The sequence below is a fragment of the Prionailurus bengalensis genome, chromosome C1, assembly GCF_016509475.1.
Source record: "Prionailurus bengalensis isolate Pbe53 chromosome C1, Fcat_Pben_1.1_paternal_pri, whole genome shotgun sequence".
Classification (NCBI taxonomy): domain Eukaryota; kingdom Metazoa; phylum Chordata; class Mammalia; order Carnivora; family Felidae; genus Prionailurus; species Prionailurus bengalensis.
The window spans coordinates 218637239-218650945 of record NC_057345.1 but is presented as its reverse complement, the minus strand read 5'-3'; the positions used below and the strand labels follow the sequence as shown (position 1 = coordinate 218650945).

Below are 13707 nucleotides of genomic sequence, written 5' to 3'. Positions count from 1 at the left end.
CATCAGGCTCTGTGCTGACAGCTCAGAGCCTAGAGCCTGCTTCCGATTCTGTGTCTCCCTCTCTCTGCCCCTCGTCGGCTCACGCTCTGCCTCTCTTCCTCTCAAAAATAAATAAACATTAAAAAATTAAAAAAAAAAAAAACTTCGCAGGGAAGTGTCAATGGGCTATGTGACATGTGGCCCTGGGGGCACACACCAAGCCACACACAAAGTCCCGGGCCCTGGACAATTCTGGGCCGACGGCAGGCGAGAATCTTCCGGCACGCACGTGGCCTCGAAGGCTACACTGACCCAGCATCTCCTTTCCCGCAAATATACCACATGACGTTAAAAAAAAAAAAAAAAAAAAAAGCACGAAATGTTTTTCCTTTTCTATCACCGCCTCCAAGCTGACCCCTTGGGTTTTGCTTTATGGTAGCGTTCTTGTTTTAAACACGTCAGGCCGACGTAACATGCAGCACAGATGTGTCGTTATTACCTCACACACACGCCACCTAAATGTCACACATGCTTTTAAAACTGAGACTCAAATGCCTTTTTAGGAAAAAAAAAAACTTTATTAAAAAAAATAATAACTTACAAACGGAGAGAACTTTCTGGAATAAGACCGCTCGCTTTGTGCACAGCGTCGCAGCCCGGGGCAGCTGTGCTTTGTTTCGCCTTTTTCACGTACTTTTACAACACCCATAAGATCACAGGCTGCATGACAGAGTCGTTTTGTCGTTCCATACCCCAAAGCACCACACAGACATAAAACTATCGTAAATAAAGCCTTTCCGCCAAGACTGGCGTATATTTATATACTTATATATTTATAGATATATCCTTTCAAACCAGCTAACAATTAATGTCATCCTTAGTCAACACGGAAGTCAAACTAGTCTTCAAACTACCACGCTCTGAATACAAGTCAGCGTTGTGCCTCCCGTACGATATTTAAAATATATTTAAACTTTCAAATACGTTTATCAGGTACACCGATAGTGAGAAAATAAAGTCTTAAGATTTAAATACAAATCGCCATAGAAAACCTTCGGGGAGCACGGAAAGTCCTATTTTACACAAGTGCAGGCAAGCCCATCCCCGCAGCAGGCTTGGGCCAACAGGTCGGTCACACCTGCGTGAGGAGACACCGCCAGGACGCACGGCCGCGTGGCAGCCGCCACGGCGGCCCGTGGCACACGCTCCCCTCTTCCCGCCACTCGGGCGCCCAGCCCCGAAGCCACCTGGCCGCGCGCTCGGGAAACGACGCATCCCGGTGCCGCGTGGAAAACGGGCACCTTCAGTCCCCGGGACCCCGCAGGGCGCGTCACTTGGTGTTCTGCTCCAAGGCCGAGTACTCCGTCTCAGACACTCTGGAGGCGTCGATGAGTTTGGTGAGGCCCGTTTTGGCCGAGTACTTAAAGATGAAGGCCTTCATCAGCTCGTACCTGTAGTTACGGTTGATGAAACTGTAGAGCACGGGGTTGACGCAGCAGTGCACCAGGGACAGGCACTGTGTGACGTGCAGGGCCGTGAACAGGAAGTTCTCCAGCTGGCAGGTGAAGGGGAGGTAGTGGAGGATGGAGAAGATGTCCAGGAGCACCACCACGTGGTAAGGGAGCCAGCACACGAGGAAGACCACCACGTAGGAGAAGATGATCTTCCGGCTGGTCTGCTTCTCCTGGTCACCGGACGCCGAGATGGCTCGGGCCAGCAGGCAGTAGAAGACGGCGATGACGCAGGAGGGGACGGCGAAGCCCAGCACGACGGAGACCAGCTCCATGCTGATGAGCCACTCCTTGACGCTGTGCTCGGGGTAGAAGGAGCGGCAGTAGGTCTCGTTGTTGGACGCCGACGTGACGGTCTTCAGGTAGTAGGTGTCGGGCAGGGACACGCAGAAGGCCAGCAGCCACACCAGGACGCAGACGGTGCGGCGAACCGCCTTCTTCCTGCGGCTCGACGTGCCGGCAAAGTAGGTGAGGGACAGGTAGCGGTCCACGCTCATGCACGTCAGGAAGAAGATGCTGCCGAACAGGTTGATGGAGAAGATGAGGTGCGTGATCTTGCACGTGAGCTCCCCCATGGGCCACTGGTTGTGCTGCACGAGGCTGACCACCCAGACGGGGATGGTGACCACCACCCACAGGTCGGCGATGGCCAGGTTGAGGATGTAGCAGTGCGTGTCGTAGCCGGTGGTCTTGGCCTGGATGGTGACCCAGACCACCACGGAGTTGGCGATCATGCCGATCACGAAGATGAAGATGTGAACGAAGGCCAGCGTGTACAGCAGAAGGCTTTTGTTGGGCATGTGGGGGCACAGCACCGTGTCCACGACGATGCAGTCGCTGCCGTTGCACGGCCAGCTGACGTCGGAGAAGTTCCCCGGTTCCGAGTAGTCGAAGAGGTGCAGATCCATGGTGCTGAGGGCAGGAAGCAAACGGCCTGCACAAAAACCACACAGAGAGAGATGGAACGGAAAAGCGTCTTCGTTAGGGAACGCCGGAGCGCCAGCCCATGTGCTTTTCCGGCGCTCCGTAAGCTCGGCTGTCCCGCTCGGGCTCGGTGGCGTCTTCCCAAAGAAAGGACAAAAGCAAGCCGCCGTGACGGAGCTCTGCACCACCGCAAAAAAAAACCTACCCGGAATCTTAAGCCCACGTGATGCTAAAGACAGCAAGAGTGGCCGCTGTCTCTATCTTTTCACGGCTGTGTTCTCAAGACGTCAGCAGCCCAGCCGTGCCCATGGGGTGAAATCAACACGGCCCAGGGGCCAGCGAAGCGTCTGACGGCCCAGGCGACGCCGACGGCTCGCTCATTCTCCGCGGAGGACAGCGGAGCCGTTTTCCCCACGTCCCAAAGAATGACAGTCGATCAGTTCCTGGCAAAGCTGCATGACCAGGGTCCTGTGCTGGGGTCTTAATGAGAGCGCTGCAGATTCCCTCCCCAGCGTGCGTCAGAGGTGTGACTGACTCGGTGCTTCTGACCTTCCTGCAGCACGCGTGTGTGTCGGCCCGGGTCTCAGGCCGCCTTCGCCCCGCGGTCCTGACGACCATTCGGCACGCAACATCCTGCAGCTCGGGTGCCTGGGTGCACCCCAAACCCGCACCCTCCCCCCCCCCGTCCCTGGCTGGGCCGCATGCTTTTCAACTAAGGGCAACCAACCGGCTGTGTTCCCTTCTTTTTTTTATCCAACTGCTTCGGGAGCGGCTTGTGCCAAGACCCGGAGCACAAAAGTCACCACCTGCCACGCTTCTGGAGGGGCAGACACCTGTCTCCACCGTCTTCCCTGCTGACCTGGGGATCGTCACTATTTGCACATCCATAGAGGAATCCCGCTCCCAGGTACCACGGTGCCTAGACGTGACTTCTCCCGAAATGCACCCACCGTGAGAGCTGTCAGGGGCTGTCTTCTACGGGTGACCCCCCCCCTGCAAACCTGAGGGTGCTGAGATCCCGCCAGGACCCAGGATCTGCCCCGGGACGGCAGCCCCACTGTGTGACCGTGGGAACAAGGGCGACCTGCTGAGAGTTACCTCACAGAGGAAGGTGTTTGTGCTTCCTTCCCGCATGTCACAGGTAATGACCCACCCCGAGTCGAGCCTCTGTGCCAAGTTCATTTACAGTGGACTCCAGGTCACCTAGGTGATCTCCCTGGAGGATGCACAGGTCAGTACTCAGGTGGTTGCACTCACGGTATGAGGACACACAGCCGGGAAAAGCACCCATCCCGAGACCAGACCTTCCTGGGTTGGAATCCTGACGCTCCCCTCATGGGTGGTTAACTTGAGACTAGTTAACCTGTCTTCCGCTGCATTTTCAGGGCACCAGAGCCATCGCGGAGTCACCCGGGCACCAAAGGGCCCAGTGCAGAGTCTAGCACATAGGGGACATGCTCTGCAAAAGTCCACTGCCGCCCCCTCCCAACCCTTTAGCAAAGGTCACAGCCTCCCTTAATTCTTGGTCCACGTTTGAAACTAACTCTTGCCGCCTAAGTAATTGCCCGTCCCTGCCTGGAAGGGAAGGCAAGGGTGCACAGAGATGGGCGGGGTGATGGGTTTACCTTCTGGATAAATGAACAGGGTCCCTGACAATGAGACATCCCATTGCCTCCCAGGACTACTTCCTCAGCCTCGAACCCACAGCAGGTGGATCTCAGTTAGTGGGGATCACCAGCAGATTCCTGGGCACTTCTCCTCTGTGGGTTGAAAGTGCCCCTTGGTCCCTCTCCTGGTGACCTAACCAGGCCCCCGTGTCCCTGCTGCTAAGGGGTGAAGGCTGGGCCCCCCGTGAAGTGCCCGCAGCCAGGAAGCCTGGCGGTCCTCGGAGCACCCCACCAGGAGGGTCCCGTGCCCTGCGACCACCAACTCGTGCAGCACCAGACCCACAGCAGAGGACGGCATCCCGGGACACTCAGCACAACCAAGTTTCAGACAAAGAAACTCCTCACATGACCAGACTCTGGACCACCTTGTCTTAAGAGGCAGCTCGAGGACCCCCACAGGACACAGGGCAGCAGAAGAGACAGGGGTCCCTGACCCACTGGGTTGGCCTTAGGGTGGACAGCCAGCCCCAGACCGTGCCTTGAGGCCACTATTGCCACGTCCCCGTGGCCACTAACCTGCCCGGGACTGATCCTCCCCACCCCGACCCCTGAAGCCCCCGATTCCAGAACAGAACAAAGCAAGGATTTCAGCTTTGCTTTCTTCCTGGTTCCAAGGCAGTGACCCCTTCTCCCCCCATTTCCCTAAAATGAAACACATCTGCAGCACAGCCTAGTTTATAAGGTGCTTTCGCCTCATGACCTCATCTGACCCCAGAGTCCCTGCAGAGCAGAGGACCCCTGCTGGAGGGCAGAGGAAGGCGGGAGCCGGGTGGGGCTCCCTCCTCCACCCTCACCGCTACAGCCCTGCAGGGCCTCAGCAGACACGCCCCGGAGCCCCAGATCTGGACTGTCGGCGGGGGCCAGAAAGGAAGGAATGCGCCCCAGCCTTTGTCACCGTGACTGGGTCCAAGCCCCCTCACCTCTCTGCTCGCCACAAGGAGACAGTGGGCTCCCGTGCCGTCCAGTGGACAGGCGCTGGGCGCTATTCGGCGTGCAAAGCCATACCACACAGGGTGGGAGCATATGAGAAGCCACCTGCCTCTCACGCCCAGCTCTTTTGGACCCTCTGGGGCTCCTGCCAACCGTCGCTGTTCCCAGAGCTTGAGCTGTGGCCAGAGAGGGTGCGGGCCCCATCCCGGGTTTTTCCGCCTCTGCCCTCTGAGCAATGAAAACCTGTTGTAGCGATCACGGGTCCTCCTAGGCCCTCGTGGGGTACACCACCCAATCCACGTGTCCTCCCCCTGTGTCTGGGGGGACACAGTAGGGCTCTTCCAGCAAGGGTTGAGGGGCTGAAGGGCACAACAGAGGCTTCGAGGCCCCTGGCTAGAGCGAGAAAGCCAGCTGGCCCGTCCATCACCGATCATCCACCACCACTCGGCCCACAAGCTGAAGCTGGGGCCTGTGCCCTGACCACCCGCCTCCGGGGCACCCGCCTCCCAGGCACCCCCTCCCAGGGCAGGAGGCCCCAGCGGTCAAGAGAAGCAGGGAAGCACAGCGAGGAGACGAGACCAACTGGGAATCAAGCCTTCCACGAATCTAAACGGGGACTAAGGAGAGTAACAGGCCTCACCACAGCTTAGCCTCTTGTCATGCCGGTATCTTCCATGCATTTGGCTTTGGAAACAATCAAGGGCCGTTTCCAGAAGAGAATATGATCTGACAAAGACAGTCTGCATTTTCTGTCAAATGCTGTCTGCCGCAAGGCCTGATGACAAAGCTCCCGGCAAAATCTGAGGGTGGAGAGGGCCGGGGAGTGGGCGGGGGGGAGGGGGGGGGGCTGATGAACTACAGGGGCCACTTTAACACCCAGCGTGTCCCACACCAGCTCCTCATCTGCCCTCCAGCAAAAGCTGGAGGTCACCTCGGCAGGTACACAGACAGACAGACTGCATTCCACATGAACCCCGGAGGATGTGCACTCCCCGTCTATGTATCAGGCCTCTGAGCCAGTCTCTGGTCTCTCTGTGCTGGGAGGCAGCGGAGGTCTGATGACACCCGGACCTGCAGGAGACCCCTCATCCCACCGGGACCAGTCACCTTCTGCTTTGCACAAACCAGCAAGTCCTTTCCCGCCAGCGTGGGGCCAGAGCTTGGGAAAAACTCCCAGGGTCAGTCAAACCTGCACACTGCCCGCCTCCCTGCGGACTCAGAGCCCCGAGGCGGGAGGGTGAGACCCACTTCGACACCTAGGTTCACACATTGCTCCTCTCGAAAGATTCAGGAGCCCCCAACTGCACGAGCAAGCATGTTTACTGAAGCACTATTTGTTAGCGAAAAAATTGGAGACAGCGTGGGAGACAGCGTGGATGTCCATCAGCAGGGACTGGTTTGTCAAAGCGTCCACCTTCTAAAATAGAACATAGCTCTAAGAAAAACGAAAGGGACCCTCCTTTAGGAACACGGAAAGTTACAAGGTAGCCCAAGTGAAGGCGACGTGCCTGTGCATACGCGTGGCATAATCTCATTTGCGTCCCATAATCTCATTTACGTAAAACAGGAGCAAAAGGCGGGTGTGTCTTTATATGCAAATACCTGTGCACAAAGGCCACAGAAAAAAGATCTGCGGTAAGTATAAAACTTTGGGCAGAGGGGACGGAGGGGGGATTGTCGATTTGACTCTCTAAACTTCTGTACCACTTGAAATTTGACCTCGAGAATTATGTACATTCAGGAATGTTCCACAGACCAGTAAAGGCTCCCTTTCCATTGTCTCCTGGACCACGGAGACCCCACTGACAACAAAAAGCCGGACTTTTCACTGTACGTCCCCTTGTCCCCAGCACTCACTGGGTCTTAACTGACCGCTCCTCTCCCCTGGGGTCACTTTCTATAGACCCTTGGGGGTCACCTGTCCCACACCTGTACTCAGGGACCATCACACTTCTGCCATTTCCCTATGGCTGCGGAGGACCTGGTGTCTGTCTGGGCCTCCCCACCGGCCTGGGGTCTGCAAAGGGCCTCATCCACCACTCCTCTTCGCTAGTGGTGGAAAGGTTCCTCTTTGTCGATTGGAGGACTTTTCTGGGAGATGAGCCTCTCCTATCTCAGGCTTATTATTCATCAACCAAGTATCCCAGACAACGAGTGAACTACAGCCAAGTGGCCCGAGGCATTCGTCTGGATCCAAATGGTCCGCCTGAGCTCAGCCGGTGAGCTGGGGGGTCAAGCCAGAATTAGAAGTCCCCAGGGTTAGTAGGCAAGGGGTGGCGGTCAGCCTGCAGTAAACATGTCCTCTCCTTGGCCGAAAGTCAGTCCCTCCACGACGGAGACTGCCAAGTGTTCCGGCAACCGGCTGGCGTTCGCCAAAACTGCCTCCTGTGTGTTTGCAAATTCCCATCCCAGACCAGGAAGACTCTTCCCAACCCACCCCTTGGCTGCTCCTGTCCCAACGAACGCATCCCACTTCTCCCTCCTCGTCCGCCACCCAGGCCACAGGTCTCCCATTCTGTGTCACTGCGTTCACTTCTCTCCACATTCTTCCCGCCCAAGTCCTGCACCCCGACGACGTCTTCACCTTTTTCCACCATGGCCAGCACAATGCAGGGGCTCAACGCACTCATGGTCAGTAAGTCAGCGGGGTTCATCAGGCTCCGCCACGCCCAGTGATGCGACGCCATCCCTGGGAATGGGAGTCCAGAAGATTCTGAGCCCCTCATCGAACTGAGACAAACATCAACGCTGTCCAGGCCCCCAAATCTTTGTGGAGCCTCCTCCGCAAGGGGCACTGCTCTGGGGCATAACAGACCAGAATCACCACGCCCCGCCCCCCAAGAACTCGCCAGTAACTGAGATGGGCAGCAAGGTGCGGGATTTCCCCTCAAGTGGCTTATGGGGGCCTTCAAGGAGAAGGGAAGGCGTGTACCAATGAGGCACCACAAAGAGCATCACTGAATTTGGCTGAGGCCACCCTCCCCACACACGAAAGCTGGTGCAAGACTCCATCCGGGGCAGGGGTGCAGGGAGCGAGGGGATCAGGTTGGGCCAGTCCACCAGGAGCCACAGGGGTTTTGAGCAAGGAAGTGGCTTGGGGCAGAAAAGGCTTTGAGGGCAGGGGTGCCACAAAGCTGGGAGAAGGCGCACAACCGGGTGCTCTGGTGGCCGGGGGCAAACAGGCAGGAGGAAGGCGCTCCCCGAAGTCCCCAGTGGTGCAGGTATGATTTCACAGGCCAGACCAGGGCTGGGAAGCAGCAGCTCAGACCCTAAGGGGGACCCTCCGGCCCTCGGGGCTCTTTGGGAGACCTCTGCCTACGGGTGACCTTTTTTATTGGCTTTCTGCAGTTTGGGATCTGTGTCCCCCCAGGACGGAATTTCACAGAGCAAGTCCGCGACGTCCAGATCCTATCACCCTGTTCAGCCTCTCTCTCTGCTGAACCTCCACAAACCGAGGCCAGGCCAAGGGACCAGTTGATCTCGGTTTGTGGCTCAACATCAGCTCTCTTCCCTTTTGCAACTTTTCCAGAGACTTCATCCAGTGGGAGCTGTGCTCTGGCCTCCTTGCCAAAGTCCCCCCCACCCCACCTTCCCGCACAGCCGGCACGCGGTTCGCTAAGGAACGCCTCTAAAAACGTGAGGCAACGGCCCAGCGCTGAGGTTTGGGTTCTGTTTGCCCCTTGGTTTTGGTGTTTTTACCGATGCTGCATTACATCCAACGGGGCAGTCCGGGAAAGCTCCGGCCCTGGCAGGCTCCCTGCGGCCATCTGCGAGGGCTGACAACAGATTGGGGACTGGTGGGTCCCCCAGTGCCAGGCAAACAAAAATAATGCTGTCTTGACTGCCCATTCAGTCTCAGACGGATACTTACTTTATACAAGTAAGGGGCTGCTCTGCGTCAGCAGGAAACTCAAAGGTCATAAAGAGAGAGTCAAGGAGAAAGAAAGCTTCCTACCCTGATTCAGATCTAGGCCACCTACCCCTGGGGGGCGGGGGGGGGGTCCTCACCATGCTTCCTGTTAACACACGGGGTGGGGTATCTTCATCCACCTTTAAGCATTGGGGGAGAAAATGAACCCCCACATCCAGAAAGCCCATCTGGTCTATTGTGCTCAGCTGCCCACAGGGAAACAGGGCTGTGCCCAGAAGGGCAGATCCAGAGAGCCCCACGTCACAAAGGCTGCCGTCTGGGTTGGCCGGGTGTAACCAGAGCCTTAGTTCCCACCCAGCTCAGGACCTGGACGAGGCAGTGGGAGGTCAGCCAGGCTCTCGGCCAGACACAATAGGGTTCCCAGGAGAAGGCGACTCAGTCTTAAGGCTCTGCTAATAAAACTCGGGGAAGATCCCCACAAAGGTATCTGTTACAGCAACAAAATTGGAAGACGCTGCCGACACGGTCCCCCACGCTGCCCACTGCCCTTTGATCTGTCCCTGGCCAACAGCTGTCCAAAGTCACCACTGAGATACTCAAGTCCCTCTACCCCTCAAGAAACCCATCAAGTGTTCGAAATCAGACAATCCCCTCTTTTGTTCCTTTCCTATTCTTCTCTCTCTCTCTCTCTTTATCTCCGCTTGCTTGTTTTTACTTTAATAGAAAATGTGTGTCCCAGGGCTCTGATTTTCCAGACGTGAGAAACACTGGACGTGACCCAGCCTCTGGGTTTCTTTCTACGCTCTACCCACGTGCAGGAAACTCAACGAGAAGGCGTTCTGACACCATTCTTGTTGCTAAAAGGAAAACTAAGTTCAAACGCTGTGCTTTCCAGTTCCAAATTCCATTTGTGCCCTGCAAAACCACTGAGAGAAAGCTAAAGTCCTCAAGTCCTGAAGGTTTTTTTTTTCCTCAGCTCGGTTTTACTCTCAGGGTTTCTAGAGTGTCCGTCCGCCAGCCTCAGGTCCGAGTAACCTCAGCCAGCTCCCACATGCCTCCCCGAAAACAGAAACCCCTCTGCCCCGATGATCACACAAAAAGCCACTGTTCCTGATGAAGTAGGTTTTTTTGTTTGGGTTTTTTTTTTTTTTTTTTTTTTTTTTCCAATCCAGAAAGCCTATACTTTGCCTGTTCTGGGTCTGATTAGAAACCATAATACCTTCTCAACTCTCCCAGGACTCGCTGTTAATAAGGGAAAAACTCACCTCCAAAGTCCTGACTCAGTTAAGCTCCGGCATGCTGCCTTGGCTACACTTTCTGGAACTTTTTTAAAACTATGACTGCAATGCATGCCCCTCTAAAAAACCGGACAGGCAGCAAAACACAGGCGTTTCTCAATTTTCTTTTGCCCTTCCACCCCACCCCCACCCCCCAGCCCCAGGAGGCTGTGTGGCATCCAGCTCCCGCACATTCAAGTGTGCATGGCCAGAGACCCCGAGAAAAAGAGCAAATTGTTTCCAAGCTAGAGCGCCTATGTGCAACTTCGCTTTAGAGAAAGGCTTTGCATCTGGGGAAGCTCGCTCCTGACGAAAGGACAGGCAGTTTATCCATTTAAAAATCTATAGAAAGTTAAGCACAGACCCCAGCAGCCTGCCCTCTCTTTTCTAGGCAAGCCTATTTGATCTCCACATTTTCCTGGAATAAATAAAAGGACACAAAGGCAGCATCTGCGTTCAAAAAGAAAAGAAAAAGTTACCACATTGAGACTTTGCAGAATGAAGTTTCAGGGGATGTCGGCTCACCGAATCCCTTCAAAGAGCCATAAACCATGTCAGGGGGGCCCTGTGCCACTCCTGGAAAACCTAGTGATCCTGTTGTGAGCAAGTGAATGGGGGGGGGGGGGGTGGAGAAAGAAGAAAAGAAAAAAGAAAAGAAAAGAAAAGAAAAGAAAAGAAAAGAAAAGAAAAAGGAAAGGAAAAGAGAAAAGAAAAGGAAAGGAAAGGAAAGGAAAGGAAAGGAAAGGAAGAAGAGAAGAGGAAAGAAAAAAGAGGAGGAGAGAAGAAAAAGAAAAGGAGGGGGAGGGAGACAGCCAGTCTGACTTTTACAACTTCTCATTCTCTCTGGAAGTTACAAGTCTTGGCTAACCACCCACCCCTTGACCTCACTCCAAAGTTCTGCCTGCCAGTCACCCCTTGAATCTTTATGCAAGCTAACAATATAGAACAGCACTCATGTTTTACCTGAAGGGTACATTTAAACGACAAAATCCTAGACTTTTGTGTGTGTCTTTATTGTTCTCTAGTTGAAGTTGGACTTACCTTCCGAGAGCACGATACCTACTCAGATTAGATCAGCGAGGATGCAATCAAGACACCAGAAGACCGGGCTGCATTTAACATTCACCCTCCCAGCTTCCCCGCTTACAGGATCTGGTAATCCCCAAAGCACCGAACTCGAGCACATTCTGGAATCCCACAGTTCAGTGCTTCACTTGAGGATGCCTCTTAATAAAGTGTACGTCTTTCTGGAACTACGGATTTCCTGCCAATTCTATTTCCCGACTGGTATCCCGGCACGAGAGAGGTTAAGCGATGGTGCCAGGCTGTTCCCTATGCCAACTCGGAGCCAGCCGAGCGGACGGTCTGCATTCTTGCTAAGCTCTCCACTTACCCGAGCTTCAACACCCACAGCAGCAAATCAACACCAGATTCCTAAAGCCAACACACCCACGGAGCGCGCCGTCCACCAGTGCCTGAGGGAAAACGGCCCTTTTTACTTTCTGCAGCCCAAAGGTGAAGCCCCACGTTAGCACCGCGCGTTGCAAAAAAAGCAGCCCGTGCAGCATGCAGCCCGTGCTTTCGGAGACCGGACCTGCACGCCCCGGGCAACCGTCACATTGATGCAAAGAGAGTCCTCGGTAAAAAGACCGCTCGGCCGAAGAGCAGAAACCCTGCCCGCCTTGCTTCCCTTCCTCTCCGGCAGGGCTGCCGAGAGCAGCTGCCTTACCTCCCCGCTGGGCTCCGGCTCACGGCTCCCTGCACTCACCGCCTCCGGGCCGAGCAGTTTGCAAGACTGAGCTCGCCGGCTGCGGACCTGCGTTATATACACTGCAGGAAGGCGCCTCTAGGTGGCAGCTTTGTAACCCGCATCTCCCTCCCTCCCGGCGCGCGCGCCGCCCCCTCCTGACACACACACGTGCAGGGACACACACACGCACGCCGACACGCACACACACGCGCATGCACGCAGGCACGCGCGCACACCCTTCTCGTAACCCGCCCCGCCCATCTCGGGCGCAGCTCTCCCACCCCCTGCGGCGCACTCCTGGGAAACCCCAGCCGTCCTTGACTTGCAAAGTCTAAGGAGGCCACGAGGTCCGGACCCCACGGGGAAACATATGTCAGCAGAAGGAAAACTGCAAAGACACCCCAGCGCTTTGCAAAATCGTCAAATATTTATCTGGTCTCAGGTGTATCTTTAATAATCCCATTACCACCAAGAGTTCCTCTGAATGCCTCTTGGCCCTAGGGAAGACTTTGTTCCCAAGACAAATTGCTCTGACCTTCTGAACCTCGGTGTTGATTTATTTGGCCTGGGTTTTCTTTGTTAATTCCTCCAAAACAGAAGTAACAGTTTGGGTATGAGCAATTAATCAGCACCATTTTCTGTGCCCCGGGAGTGGGGGAAAGGGCTTTTGAAATAGATTTTAAGAATTTATTCGGATAGTTCTGTCTGTGAAGGATTTTAGGTCCAGAGTCCTTGAAACTCTAAGCAAAATGGTGTTCCCGAGTGCCTACCCAGTGCCAGGCACACATTAGGGGTATAATAAATGTCTTCTGATAAGGTCTTTTTCTGAAGTGAGTTTAGCAAGTGCTTTATTATGATTACTGAAATCCGCATTCTCATCAAAAAGCGTAGAGCTTAAGTTATGCCCATGGGGAATTCAACCTAAAAACCAACCATTAAACAAGGACGTAAACTTTCACTTTTAAAACCATGCTCGCTGAGCTTTTTTCCCCCTAATGTGCAACAGCGTGTGACTTGGTTTGCTTTCTGCCTCTTGTGGGGTTCCCTAAGGGCACGTATGCGTGGAGGCACCCGCGTGTTCCCCCTTTCTCCCCAGCTAAAACTTTCTGCCATTTTTTTTATACTTCTCCCTAAAAATAACAGCAGACAGCCCAACGCTGCACCTGGAGAATCGGAAAGGTCAAACTTTCCCGTGGCGACAAGGCCCTGGTGTGGAGAAAGACCCTAACAAAAGAAATCCTCTTTTCAGATAAAAGCTTCCCATTTTCCTCCGGTGCCAGAACTCCAAACGCGAGGGCCAAGCGCACACCTGCCCCCGCCGCCGCCCCCGCCTCCCCCCACCAGCGTCCCCACCCCCACCCCGGGATCGCGGAGGGCGTCTGCCCGCCCCTTCCCGCCCGTCCCCGGCTGGGTCTCCCTGTCGCCTGGGGACCCAAACTCCACCTCCAGGCGCCTGGGGACAAAGCTGCGGTAAAGGCAACTTCGGGCAGCTCTGTGTGCTCACAAGATCCAGGGCGGACTGCAAGAAAACTTTTCCTAACTTTCCGATCCTGGTTTCTTCTTGTGGGTGACCCTGTGTCTGAGCCTCACGGGAATGTAAGCACCGGCCAGCGAGCAGAGGTCCCCTCTGTGACACTGACGCACACCGCTTCACTGTGTATCTCCGTGAACTTGAGATACCGACTTTGGAGGACGCCTTTCTCCCTCAGGAGGCTCCAGGCTCCTGGCGCAAGAGCTAAGCACAGGGCGGGCTGGAATCGGCTGTGAATTGCGCTTGCTGTCTCTAAAAGAAAATACG

At 55.2% G+C, this 13707-nt stretch overlaps 1 protein-coding gene across 5 annotated transcripts; it reads right to left on the bottom strand.

Moving 5' to 3' along the window:
• Positions 1 to 543: 543 nt before the first annotated feature.
• ACKR3 (atypical chemokine receptor 3) lies at positions 544 to 12017 on the bottom strand. Of its 5 annotated transcripts, XM_043578248.1 has the most exons (3): positions 11889 to 11998; positions 11553 to 11634; positions 544 to 2424 (listed from the first exon to the last, which is right to left on the bottom strand). In XM_043578248.1, exon 3 carries the CDS (start codon positions 2396 to 2398, stop codon positions 1310 to 1312), a length of 1089 nt encoding a protein of 362 aa, XP_043434183.1. In that variant the 5' UTR covers positions 2399 to 2424; positions 11553 to 11634; positions 11889 to 11998; the 3' UTR covers positions 544 to 1309. The 5 variants fall into 5 exon arrangements, with proteins under 5 accessions (XP_043434183.1, XP_043434184.1, XP_043434182.1 ...); XM_043578249.1 differs by lacking the exon at positions 11553 to 11634 and having other exon boundaries at positions 11889 to 12017; XM_043578247.1 differs by lacking the exons at positions 11553 to 11634; positions 11889 to 11998 and adding an exon at positions 10685 to 10807.
• Between the last annotated feature and the right edge of the window lie 1690 nt (positions 12018 to 13707).

Coding starts and splice junctions, on each gene's coding strand:
- ACKR3 (XM_043578246.1), bottom strand. CDS start 5,757: ATGCAGACTGTCTTTGTCAGATCATATTCTCTTCTGGAAACGGCCCTT. Junction 2,425..5,651: donor TGACAAGAGGCTAAGCTGTG/GTGAGGCCTGTT, acceptor GTTTTTGTGCAG/GCCGTTTGCTTCCTGCCCTC.